A 12,206-nucleotide genomic window follows, 5' to 3' on the forward strand; every position below is an offset into this window, starting at 1 on the left:
AGTTTTACCGATGTCGTACAATTTTCATTTTCAGATCTAGTAGATTATCTCCAAGACGCCTAGAACAACATATTTGCCATGTACCGTTTTAAAGGTGGTTACAGAAAATATTGTTTTGATTTACGTTTTAATGTGTTTACGTAACTTTGCATGCAGTTCATTGGTAAGTAAAAAATATGAATGGTATTCTTTTTCAAAACATCCTCACTTTACTTAGAGCACAAACCCTCTGCGTAGTCCTGTAAATAACTGGAAACCTGCTGTTAGTTTTTAGTGTTTTTTAACTGTTAGATTCAGCCAATACACGGAGTTCACTTACAGTCCAGACTGAAAGTGAAGTAAAACATTTGTTATTCTTCAGGATCTGAGCCCCGGCATGTACAATGTGATATAAAATAATGGATTTCAACGTCTAAGTGCAAAGTCTCAGCTTTAGTTTTAGAAATGAAAGGGAGATGTAACCATTTACCGCACGATGCCCAAATTGCAAAGGTTGGACTGACAACCTGACTACATTATGTCTCCAGCTGCTCGTTGAGGCATTAAACACAGGGGAGCGCTGGAAATGAAGAAAATGGCAAAATGTCTGGTCGACTGAAGAACACGAGTCTTGTGGATGAGCAGAAAAAAAACATTATGACACAGCACAGCAGGTCAGGACTGTGTGTAGGCGGACATGTTTCCTCGTCAGTGATGGAGACGAGACTTAATGCAAATGTGCAAAGTTGTGGGAAGAGGAACAACCCATGAGGAAAAGCCACCACTCCACCTGGTTCTGTTACGGCTTTGGCCAGTGGAACCAGCACACTGTCATGTACTGTTGATTCCGCTGCTGACGGCGGCAGCAGGATGAAAGCAGACGTCTAGAGGAGCATAAACAAAGAGCGGCATCTTATTTTTTTTACTAATACCTTTTAATAGAAAAAGATGAACAACCAAAAATACAAAAGGAAACTGCATATTTACAGCACTTGGTTAAATCTTCTGTCATTTTCAACATAAAACAGCCGATTCACACTAAATGATAACTGTCAGTAATTCACAACCCAGGTTTAACTCTACAATACTGAGCCTACTTTTGTCATTATGAAGGAATATTTTGTATCTCATGCAACGTTCGACACAGAGACGGTGGCGGTTATAGTATTTTGTCTGAACTATAAAATACAGTGACATCGTCCATCAACTTTACCAAACAGGTAGCAGCAGAGACTTTACAACGTCTGCTGAGGGTTTTGTTTATTTTAAATGATCAAGTATTATAGGATTATTCAGGTTTGAGAGCCAACTGACATAATGAAGGCGATAAGAACCGCTGCATGAACAGAGCATCAGCGACGCCAGACGAGGCGCATCGTGAAAAGTGCGTTTACACAGCAATGCTTGACAGACTAAGACATCAATGCACTTATGTGTAACTAAGAACATGTGTTATCCATTAGAATTGAATGCAGTATAACACAGATGAGGTACTCAGACTTTGGCCCTATACAACAAGAGCATTTCTATAGTGCAATTTAGGCTGAGGGTGGAGCCTGGCATGAATATCATATTTATCGGTCAGCGGTCAGCGGACAATGCCCTGGCGTTTTGAGTAGTTCTTCTATAGAAAGGTTTTTATTCATCGACTGTCCGAGGTGTTAAAAGACACCACTCAAATAACAGAAATACTTTGAAACTAACATCGTTAAGAACTGAAATACAAACAAATGAAAACACTGTCAATTCCGCCTCCTATTGCTTTTCAGTAACAGTAGGTATCAGACTTTACTGATGAAAACTTCCCTCTGTTCTGATCTCTCCACCACTGAGACTCTCTGAGAGCAGGTGCAGGCCTCCTGAACTTCTGACTTCCTGCTAACAAACATGAACGCAGGAAGTCGTGCTGCGGAAAGTGGAGCAGAGGGGTCAGAGGTCATCTTTTGACCTTTGCATCCTCCTTGATCCTCCAGATCATCAGCTCCAGGCAGGCGGACGCATCTTCGCTCGAGTCGTGGCCCTCCACTGGAAACACAGGAGCAAATTATATTAGAAATTATTCTTTTTTTTTAATTAGATTTCACAGCAATCCAGGTAATGGTTGTTCAAATGTTTGTATCTAAATTATAAAGATGACCTGGATGATGGCACCAGAGGAAAAGTTGTGATAAATTCTATACTTTTGTTTTAAATGTGTGAGATCTTAATGGACACATCTGTAAACTCAGACTGGGTAAAAACAGTATTGGGTCTTTGTGAACAGAAATGAGAAATGACGTTCATTTTGCATGTATAGATCAGGTTGACAGATCAGATGTCAAGTGGTCACATTCAGGACACATTTCTGCATCTTAAGAAATGTTGTACTGGAGTAAACTGTTGGTTAAACTACTGTAAATGGTTTTTCATTAGTCCTGGACAGACCTTAATATTTCAGAAAAACATCATGTGTAGTGATGAAGAAACGTGTCTTTATGAGGAAATTCAGCAAACTGTACAATAAATAGCTTTAACACGCAGACTTCCACCAGCAGTTGAGCAACATCTGCTGGAGACACGGCCACACTGCAGTCACATGATGTAATATATAACACATTTATGATTTTTTTATTCATTGGAGTTCAGTTTAATTTCATTGACTCACTTTCCCTGGACTTTTTGTTAAATTGGAAATCATTGTTCTGGATTTCCTTTATTACTTGTATTGATCCATTCGAATCCTACTGTTGGGTTACGATCACACAACTCTTACCGTTGTCCTGGATGATGCGTTTGAGGTGTTCAGCCATCAGGTTTCTCAAGGCACGTTTGTAGGGTAAGCCGAGGCGGTGAGGGAACACGATGGCTGTGTCTACGACTGAACTGTGGATTAGCTGGAAAATGAGAGACAGGAAGAGACGGAGTGATTAAACCGATAAAACCCATTGTCTCATCCTTGGCAAATGGCCAAGGAACAAAGGGTTTCTCCCATTAAAGCAACATTCAGCTACAGATACTACTCTATTATAACTGTAACTAATTATAACCAGTTCTCTGGTTGTCACCGACACATCTTCCAGATTGTATCATATTCACTTCACAAATTAAACCAAATTGTTACATAGAGCGTCTCAAGAACTAATAAATGCAGAGTCACTGCACCTTCAGAGCGAAGAGGTCGCTCTCCAGACTGTGTCCGATGAGAATGGATTCAGCGCTGAACATGCTGAGCAGCACGGCCTGAACATCTCTCAGGGTGATGGTGGCGCTCTCCAAGTCCTCCTGCGTCACCCCGGAAAATCTGTGTGTGAGACAAAATCTCCCTTTACAATACTGTTTCTGGAACTGTTGTTTAAAAGACTAAAATAATTTAAGACCTGGCAACAGTTGACAGTTACTTTAAAACTATTCCAATGGCCCAAACTCACCGTGTGTTGTAATCCACCACTTTGGTTATAGGTTTGACGAAGGTGTCGTAGATAACTTTCATCTCAGAGTCAATGACCGTCACCCTCGTCAGTTCCAGGCCTTGTTTTGTGTAGCACTGTTACACAAGGACGGAAAAAAAGAACAAAAACACAAGATAGAATGAAAACAACACTGACCCTGTGAACTTAGGACAGACAAGAGCACACAACAGTGCACTGAAAATGACAAATAGCTTCTCAGAATCTAATTTCACCAGATGGAAGAATAATGTGCATTAATAAAAGATTGAGCTCTGAATGACTCGCCCAATAATAATAAAACTGTCCCACCAATAAATTGACTCCAGAATACATGTTCAAGGCCAAGTCTGTATTTACTCTGGAGTTTTTTAGTAGGTTCATGTTTTGGAAACATTTGTCTCACTCACCATCTCACAGTCCAAAGCAAACACCCCTCCGTTGCCATCTGGTGGTAGAGATTTACTGAACGTTGACATGTAGCCGTCTAACGACTCTTTCCGCCCGTCCTGAACATGTTGCTGTGGGAACAGGAAACAAGTGAACTCAAGGGGTGACATCTTAAGAAAATGAAAAACTTGGACGATATATGAAAACAAGAATTTATTCTGGAAATGGTTTATTTACATTTTCAACTGGAAGGCACAGAAATAAAGGAAAGAGACTGACCCCTAGTGGTTGAATGGAAAGTTGTTTTCAGTTTAATTTAACTGTATTCCTGATACTGACCCACATATATATATAAAGCCATAAACCCAGCCCAGTCATTTCACACTGTGTGATGTTCTGATGATACCTTGCACACTTGGCAACCTGGAGCGCCCACCGCACCAGCACAGCAGTTGTAGTTGGTCTCCCAGCCTCCAGAGCCTGATGGACACAAGAGACAGACACAAATCTGATTTAAATTGGACGATCACAACTATTTACACTAATAAATGATGAATGGAAACAAACCTACCTTTGTGTCTCCGTAGACGTCCCCAGTGAAAACTGCATTCCTCTTTCCGTACACAGTTGCCATTGACATTGATCCTATACTCTGCTCCACATCGACAGCATATCTTGTTCAAGGCTGGGGAAACATTACAGGCCCATGTCAGTTAGTCTCACACAGCCGAACCTTCGCAGTCCTGAGTCAGCACTGTAGGAATGGTGACACTTCGTTTTTTAATTCTTTAAAACATTTCCAATCACCTTGAGCAGCGCTACACACAGGATGCAGTGTCAGTGCCCCAGCGAAATATTGTAAGGGAGGAACTTATTTTTAGTGGAACAAGTGGATAAGTGATCACTTAAAAAAGAAAATCCCCCAAAAAACTGTAAAAGGCGTGTGACTGATATTTGGCTGCACAGTCAAAATCTTTGTCAAAACTTGCTATTTTCGGAGGGTAGGTTGCTCGAGGTAGCTCGGAGGAAGTTGTTGTTTCTTACGGCAAACAGTAACAGGATGGGTGGAGGATGCCATGTGAAACATATGGTAAACTGCAGGCTTATACCCACTATCTACATCTGGTGCATGAGACTACCTGTCAGCTGAACGTGTCATAACTGCTGGACCACATGCTGTATATCCATGTTAGTTTTAATTTACAAATGAGATACTTACGATCTGTGATGGCCTTTTTCTCTGGGACGTTGTATACGAAGGCCTTGCCCGGAGCCTCTGGGTTAAATCTTGGGTAGCCGTGCTCCTGCAGCTGCTCCTCTGTCATCATGTACGTCTTCAGTTTCCTGTACAGAGTGAGTCCTACAAAGAAACAGGGCAACACGTGTAAACACGGAAAACATGATCCTTCACGTCATCGCGACCAAGGCGCTCCACTGTTAGCTCAGCCCAGAATAAGAGAAAAACAGAATTTGTCCCTCACCTGTGAGTTTCTCCTCCTGCTGTTTACCCATCCTGTTGACAGTGAAGCTGGTTGTAGCAGCCAACCGACCCCCGAGAACTTCCTCATGGGACTGGGCCTTCCTGTTAGCGAACACCCCCGGGTCCTCTGTAAAAACGAAAACACAAAACACACAAAGATACAGGGGTTACAACTAGAGTTTACTTGGATGAAACCAGTACATCACTAATGTCCATGCTCACGTGTTGCAGTGCATCATATTATATATATTATATTTATTCGGCTCATTGATGCATCCTAAGTTTTATTTCTTGTAAATGTATGTAAACAGAAAGTCGTGAGAACACAGCAGTGGATCCCCAGCTGGATTCACCGTGAGCGAGTGGGGGGTTGATGACGCTTCTAACACACAACAGATGCAAAAATGGAAAAAAAAATATCTCCCGGTGAAAAAGCGGTGACACACACGTAGAAGATGTCAAGAGAGTTTGTGGTGATCAGAGCTGACGGCGGCGTCTGTGTGTTGTCCAGTAAATCCTGTGATCTCCGCAGCGGAGGTAATATGTCGCTTCCTGCCTCTGCCTGCTGCCACCGGCTGCTCCAACTCTACCATGAATAATGTGGATGATTCGATGCTGTGGTGAATGTGTCTGTGCAGAAGAACTCCCGCTGTGTTGTGCATGTTTGAACACCAGATTTTACCCGCAGGTCATGGTCAGGTTATGTTTCCTGTATGTTGAGGTGACTTACTGGTGACAGGTGATGGACGGGAGCTGCACTTGCTGCGAAGCTTCTTCAAGGTGTTGACAGCTACATTGAGATAGATGTTCTTACTGCTACTGCGCTCATACACCAGCTTCTCTTCGTCGAGGCCCTGAAACCAGAATCACACCTCTATCACTGTCCCAACTTCAGCTTGTTCTACTGGAAAACAATCGAGAGGCCCTCGGAATAAAATCATTTAACTTTTTATGTAGGAAGCATCTTCTCCCAAACAGTTTACGAACTATACATAGTTACAAGCAACAAGAGAGAAGAAATCCGTCCGTTACACCAAGTCAGATCCCAGTTTGAAGTGTTATGGGGAGGTTTTTCATACCATCTGGAAGGCAGCGTCCTCTGATGGGCAGAATTTGACACATTCATCTATGAAAATGTTGAGGTAGCGCTGGCGGACGTTGGTAGGAACTTTGGCCCCAAAGTCAGTGGGGATGATGGGCCGCTTCATCGAAGAACTCTGAAAAAGTTAAAGCACAGAGAAAACATCAGACATTACAGATCATACTTATTTTTGTTTTATAGGTTTTAGAAACCTGTGGATACCTTCATGGTGGGAGTGTGCGCCATCCTCTTCCCCGTCACAGTGGACATAGTCTTGGACAAAATACCGGCTGTGGTTTGAGCCTTGACAGTCTGATGCGTCTGGTTGGGGGATAACACTCGACTGACAGCTGGTTTAGCATCTGCAGAACCTAGTGAGATAAAACACACACACAGATGTGACTTCAAATTCTGAATGTCAAGATAGTCCAGGTTCTACCACCAAACCCCAAACATATAGACAAAGCTGAAGGCTGCTGCCATGTGACAGAGGCACCCATACTTGTTTTGGAGGATGATATCTGTGGGCTGGGACGGTGTGCTATCCTCTTCCTCTCTCCAGGGAAGCTGGAGCTGGAGCTCTGTGCGGCAGCTTTGACTGAAGCAGAGAGCTGAGCAGCTTGATGCTGCGCCAGCTGCATACGCTGGTAGCAGACCTCCTGGGCCGAGGCTCTCTTGTACGGTCGTACCTTAGTTGATTCACTCTGAAAAACAGGAACAGTCAAGTATTTATTTGTCTATGACGTTCAATGGAAATTACTCAACTGCGGCATCCGACTGAAAGTCTGCTAATGCAAATAAGAACACAAATATGAAGTATTGGTTGCGATTCCTCTTTGACAAAGCAAGTAGCTGGAAGCTAAACAGCTTATGTGATAGTGTGCAAAGGATTGAGGCTCTTATGTTAAGATTATTATCCTTTATATTCCATCAGGGAGGTGTCCGATTGTTCCCGAAATATTTCTGCAGCGCTACAGCGACCCCCAACACACAGCCAGAGAACAATCACCAGTGACAAGCAGAACAAGGAGTCCTGCAGCAAATGGTGAGGGACCCACTGAGCCATGACCACATCACCATCGAGTACGATTGGAATTACATGAAGAAACACACCAAATACTGATCTGATTTAGTTTTTCTCTTTACTGTATTTTGTATGTTAACTGATGAATTCAAGCTACTCATGTGTCTTTGAAAACATCCTCACTTTACCTTAAGGCCCTCAAACTTTTGCCCACTACTATATATAGTTAAATCTGTCTTTCATGTAAAGATCAAGCTGATGCTGAAATACACCGATGCATATATCATTCGTTTACTTGTTTGTTACATCAGAGGTAAAAAGTAAAAGGCATCAATAATTTAAATTATGATCAGCTGAGAAATACATTATCATTCAAAATACAACTTAAGCTCGATTATATAACAATACCCCTTCAGGCTGGGCCTTTAATACAGCCTCTCATGATGAAGTCCACAAAACAAGATCAAACTACCAATACCTCAGCTGACTGATTAGCTCACTGCCCCTTTGGAAACAGCAGGTTTACTGTCACAAACAGATGAAGTGGAAAACCCCACCACCACCGCGTTCTGCCTCAGCTCACAATATTCTCACATCATACTTCCTTGTTTGTTGTAATTGCCTGCAGGCCTCAGCACTCCCTGCCTCTGGCAGAGAGGTTTGTATTCAGTCCCTGTGTCATGTATTTTCCTCATATATCTACAAAGAACAGTGACACAACTACTCAGTGAAATCTGTGAGGTTTTTAGAGTCACTTATGGCAACTTTGAGATTGTGTCTCATGACCAGAGAATAATGTTGAAGTTTGACCGGAAACATTTACTCAAGCGTAAACTCAGATTTGACTTGAGTCAAACTATGAACTGAACCATTCCAGCTTTGTATGAAGTCAGGACTCAAATCCTACAATGTGAATAGTTTACTTAAGCATCATAACCAAATAAGAAAATTAAGTTATGCAGTAGAGCCTGATATCAGTCAGGCTCTACTGTTCATAGCTTCCTCCCATAGAAAAAAAATGGACTTTGATAAGTTTAATCAAATCATTATAAAAAAAAATATTATTTAAACCTCTTAAATACCATTTTGCAAGCATGCTTTGTATAAAGGGATGTCCTGAATTGCTGCAACTTCTAATACCGTTTCACAACACATTTATGGGGCTTGTGCCCGTCTTGTAACGACATAGTGTGATGGTGAAAGATGACAAACTTAAACTTACTTTGGCAGAACAATGTGAGACTCTCTTCTTTTGACCGGGGATGAGAGTGGTCTCTGGGCCTTTCTCCTCCTCTGAATCCCTAGAGGGCTGAGAGGGCACAACAAACCATGTTGATTCAAATCAAATTCCACCAACTGGCATGAGCTAAATATGAATCTGGTCAGAAAAATCATGGTGGCAGTGCAGATACCTGTTTGGTTTGCCTGCCCTTGTCTTCCTTCTTTACATCCTTGGATTCGTTGAAGATCCGCAAACACTCCTCCATGGGATCTGAGTCAAGGTCAAAATCGTCCTGGAAACCGGAGATGTCGATTTCGAGATGATCCACTTCGTCCCTATCTGCGCTGCCTCCCTCCACGCCACCCTCATCGTCAGAGGAAGACGGAGTCAGCTCGGACACTTTCCTCTTGTTTAGACACGCCCTCTTTAAAGCATCAGCTGACTTTCTCACCAAAACTTCCTCTCCATCATCGTCGTCGTCATCGTCATCGTCATCCACCTCCATCGGATCAGCCTCTTCTGGACTCTCGTCTCCAAACAGATCTGCGTGGCTCAGACTCTTCCGCTTGTTCTCAGGTCTTTTCCCATTTGATGAGCTGACGTTTTGCTTCGTCTTATTGCTGCTTGCAGAACTTCCTCTACTGTGACTGCTGCTGCTGCTGCCACCCTGAGAACTGCTTTTGTTCATTTTCTTCACATCCTTTTCTCTTTTACTCGTGTCAAGTTTACCATTTTTATGTTGCCGGTCCTTATTCCTGCTGTGTTCCTTTTCCTTGTCTAATGTTTTGGGTTTCTTTCTTTCCCTCGAATCATTTTCTGTGTCTATGTGTCGTTTGCTTGAGTCTGTTTTAACTTTTTCCACAGCCTTGATTTTACCATCAATTCTCTTTTTGTCTCTTCCCTCCCTCTGAATTTTATCACTGGTCTTATCCGTTATCGTGTTTTTACTATCATCTTTCTTCCCAAGACTCTTGTTCTCTTTTTTTGCAGACTCCTGGTTTGAGTGTTTTATTGAACCTTTGTCGTTGCGACTGCTGCTACCGCTTTTACTACTTAACGTTTTCTTTGCCTCTTTTTCAAATTTATGGATTTTCTCAGATTTGCCACTTTTCTCATGACTAATTCGACTAACCAGCTTATTTTTCTCTGGATTGCCCTTTCGTTTAATGTCTACCTGGACATCCGAGTCCTGTGCCGAGTCCTCTTTATTCCTTTGTGTCAGTGCATTTATTACACTTTCAGTTCTCTCTTTTTTCTCCTTCGCAAAAGCGACACCAGCCGTTCCAGTGTGGCCTTTTCTCTGCTGGAGATTTCTAAGAGAGGTGGGTCGATACTCCGTTCCAGAGCTCTCCTCCTCAGAGTCAGAAAAAGTGTATTTGGACATGTCTACACTCGGCTGCTGTGTTTTTTTCACAGCTACAACGTACTCCTCATCTGATAAATCACGCACAGGTAACTTGTGTGTCTTGCTCCCATGAGTCTTAACAGCCCGGGCAGCCTCTGCCCTCTTGCTCTTTGCTGCGATTCCTGCCGTGTAGTTGGAGAGTGGGTCATACTCCATGTCTGTAGAAGGTTTTGAATTGTCCAGAGTGTATTTACACTTTGAGGCGACTGCGCTGATTGAATACTTTGGGCTGGAAGGGGGAGAGGGGAGTTTGTACGTTTTTGTCCGAGTTGGAGGCTTTTTCAACGTAGGAACATATTCCATAGAGTTACTGTTGCTCCCCTGGTTGTCGGAATCCAAGGTGTACTTGCTGCAGCTGGGGGAGGGATTATAACCAACTGATGTGATCTGATAGCTCCCAGGATCGTAGGCCATGTGTGAAGCTGCAGCTTTACTTTTTGTGGCACGAGATGAAGACAAACTGGTACTCCCACTGGGATTGTATGGTTCGTCCCCAATTCGAGAGAGCTTCCTCTTCTCCCACTCCACCTCACTGCGGGCCTCCTCAATGGCCCTGTTGACCTGCTCCAGGGCCCCGCTGAAGTCCCCCGACTCAGCCGGCTTCCCATTCTGCTGCTCCTGGGGCCGCACCACTTCTGGGTTGAAGGGATCATAACCTTGCTCTGCAGGGACACAAGGGAAATAGTTGTATTCAAACTGAATGAAGACTCGTTTAAGATTTGAGTTTTCTAATAGAGAAGCACCGATCAAAGTTGCCCCAATATGGAGCTGGTATCTTGTTTGATGTGACCGATGCACATTAGATGATTTAAAATTTTCATTTGACTCCGATATAAGTTACAAGCTGCCATTGAAATGTGATTTAAAGCTCCAGACAAACAAATTAATTGTCAAACCACATTCAACAACTAACTTTCACACTGGCTCTTAAACCTTTCAACACATCACACAACTATAATTAACTAAATTACCCTCTTACAGTACAAGTCATTTCATTACATCGCTGTTCGGGGAGGTTTCAATGTTGTGTTTGGCAGAAACAGTGTTGGAGAGGAGTTGATTGAACCGTATGACTGAATCAGCTTTGTCTAAGTGTTCCTAATAAACCGAGAACAGAGAGTATGTGGGTGGCAACAGTATCTGGTACCTTTGCTTTATAGTTTCTGTTTATCTATTAGGTTTATTTTTCAGGGACAGTGCGACAGGACATCCAGTTCATGAGTTCTCTCTTTCCACTGTTCCCACAGTGCTGCTCATTGTGGGAACTGAACTTTTAAGGTCTTGACCTTATTATGTTTTGTTATGATTGAGAGCTTAATTTTGAGCTGAGTTGAAGACCTTTTATTTGAGTTCATTAATTTCTTGCCATGGGGTTTTGTGAAGCACTTTGTAACCTTGTTTAGATAAGTTCCATATAAATAAAGTTATTATCACATGTATAACAACAATGGTCCCTGGACTGGTTGTAAAGCTGGAGGCTACAAAAATCTACTGACAAGTTAAAAACGATTATCAGTTATTTTGTGTTGTGTCTCAAGATTTGACACTGCGCACTTTAACTCCCCTGGCAGGTCAACACAATAAAGACAAACATGTACTTTCTCGTAAACTTCTCAGTTTACATTCTCCATGGAGGGATCCGACGAACCCAGTGCAGATATTTAGCTCGACGTTCACGAAGCTAACAACAGAAAATCACTTGACACCGTGAGAAACACTGATGTCTGGTCCTCCCGAGGATTTACCCCCCCGGACCCAGCGGCCTGAGACGTCCCAGTCTCGAGTTAAAACCCCAGTAAACCCACAGACGAGCACCTTTCTGGGCGGAGAGCGGCTCCCTGTGCTTCTTCACATCCGCCGGCGGAGCTCCGTAGGACGGCCGCCGCTGCTGGCTGTGCCTGAAGTGACAGTAGGCTCTGTTACACCCATTCCTGCCGCCGCCAGCGTCGCCGGACTCGGCGTAAAACGGGCAGTCGATCCCTCGGAAGAAGCCGGTGGAGCGTAACATGGTGTCCGGGTGCTGCGCTCATGCCCGCGTGGACTCGCTCGGGTGGTTTCGCCTGCGTAGTTTTTCGTGGCGATGCGAAGAACCAGAGAGAGCGACGGAACAATAACAACGTCCCTACGGCGCCATGTTGGATCGGTGGGAGGAGTCGGAGGAGGGGGGAGGGGGGGTTGGTGGTCTACTGTTAAGTTACGT

The 12,206-nt window shown here is 43.4% G+C and overlaps 1 protein-coding gene across 2 annotated transcripts; it reads right to left on the reverse strand.

The window, feature by feature from the left end:
* Positions 1-895: 895 nt before the first annotated feature.
* On the reverse strand, positions 896-12,168 carry rexo1 (REX1, RNA exonuclease 1 homolog). 2 transcript variants are annotated; one of them, XM_034582466.1, is made up of 16 exons: positions 11,822-12,168; positions 8,792-10,668; positions 8,602-8,688; positions 6,858-7,056; positions 6,578-6,726; positions 6,354-6,491; positions 6,005-6,128; positions 5,276-5,401; positions 5,014-5,154; positions 4,366-4,479; positions 4,201-4,274; positions 3,815-3,925; positions 3,387-3,502; positions 3,121-3,259; positions 2,732-2,852; positions 896-2,004 (listed from the first exon to the last, which is right to left on the reverse strand). In XM_034582466.1, exons 1-16 carry the CDS (start codon positions 12,012-12,014, stop codon positions 1,916-1,918), a joined length of 3,798 nt encoding a protein of 1,265 aa, XP_034438357.1. In that variant the 5' UTR covers positions 12,015-12,168; the 3' UTR covers positions 896-1,915. The 2 variants fall into 2 exon arrangements, with proteins under 2 accessions (XP_034438357.1, XP_034438356.1); XM_034582465.1 differs by having other exon boundaries at positions 6,858-7,059.
* Positions 12,169-12,206: the final 38 nt, after the last annotated feature.

The sequence above is a fragment of the Hippoglossus hippoglossus genome, chromosome 4, assembly GCF_009819705.1.
Source record: "Hippoglossus hippoglossus isolate fHipHip1 chromosome 4, fHipHip1.pri, whole genome shotgun sequence".
Classification (NCBI taxonomy): Eukaryota; Metazoa; Chordata; class Actinopteri; order Pleuronectiformes; family Pleuronectidae; genus Hippoglossus; species Hippoglossus hippoglossus.

Bases quoted from the DNA above. Each gene is read 5' to 3' on its own strand.
- rexo1 (XM_034582465.1), bottom strand. From the start codon at position 12,014: ATGTTACGCTCCACCGGCTTCTTCCGAGGGATCGACTGCCCGTTTTAC. The intron at 6,492-6,577 runs GTATCCACAGGT...TAACTTTTTCAG, and splicing joins CGCACACTCCCACCATGAAG to AGTTCTTCGATGAAGCGGCC. The intron at 2,005-2,731 runs GTAAGAGTTGTG...CTGTGTTTCCAG, and splicing joins ACGCATCATCCAGGACAACG to TGGAGGGCCACGACTCGAGC.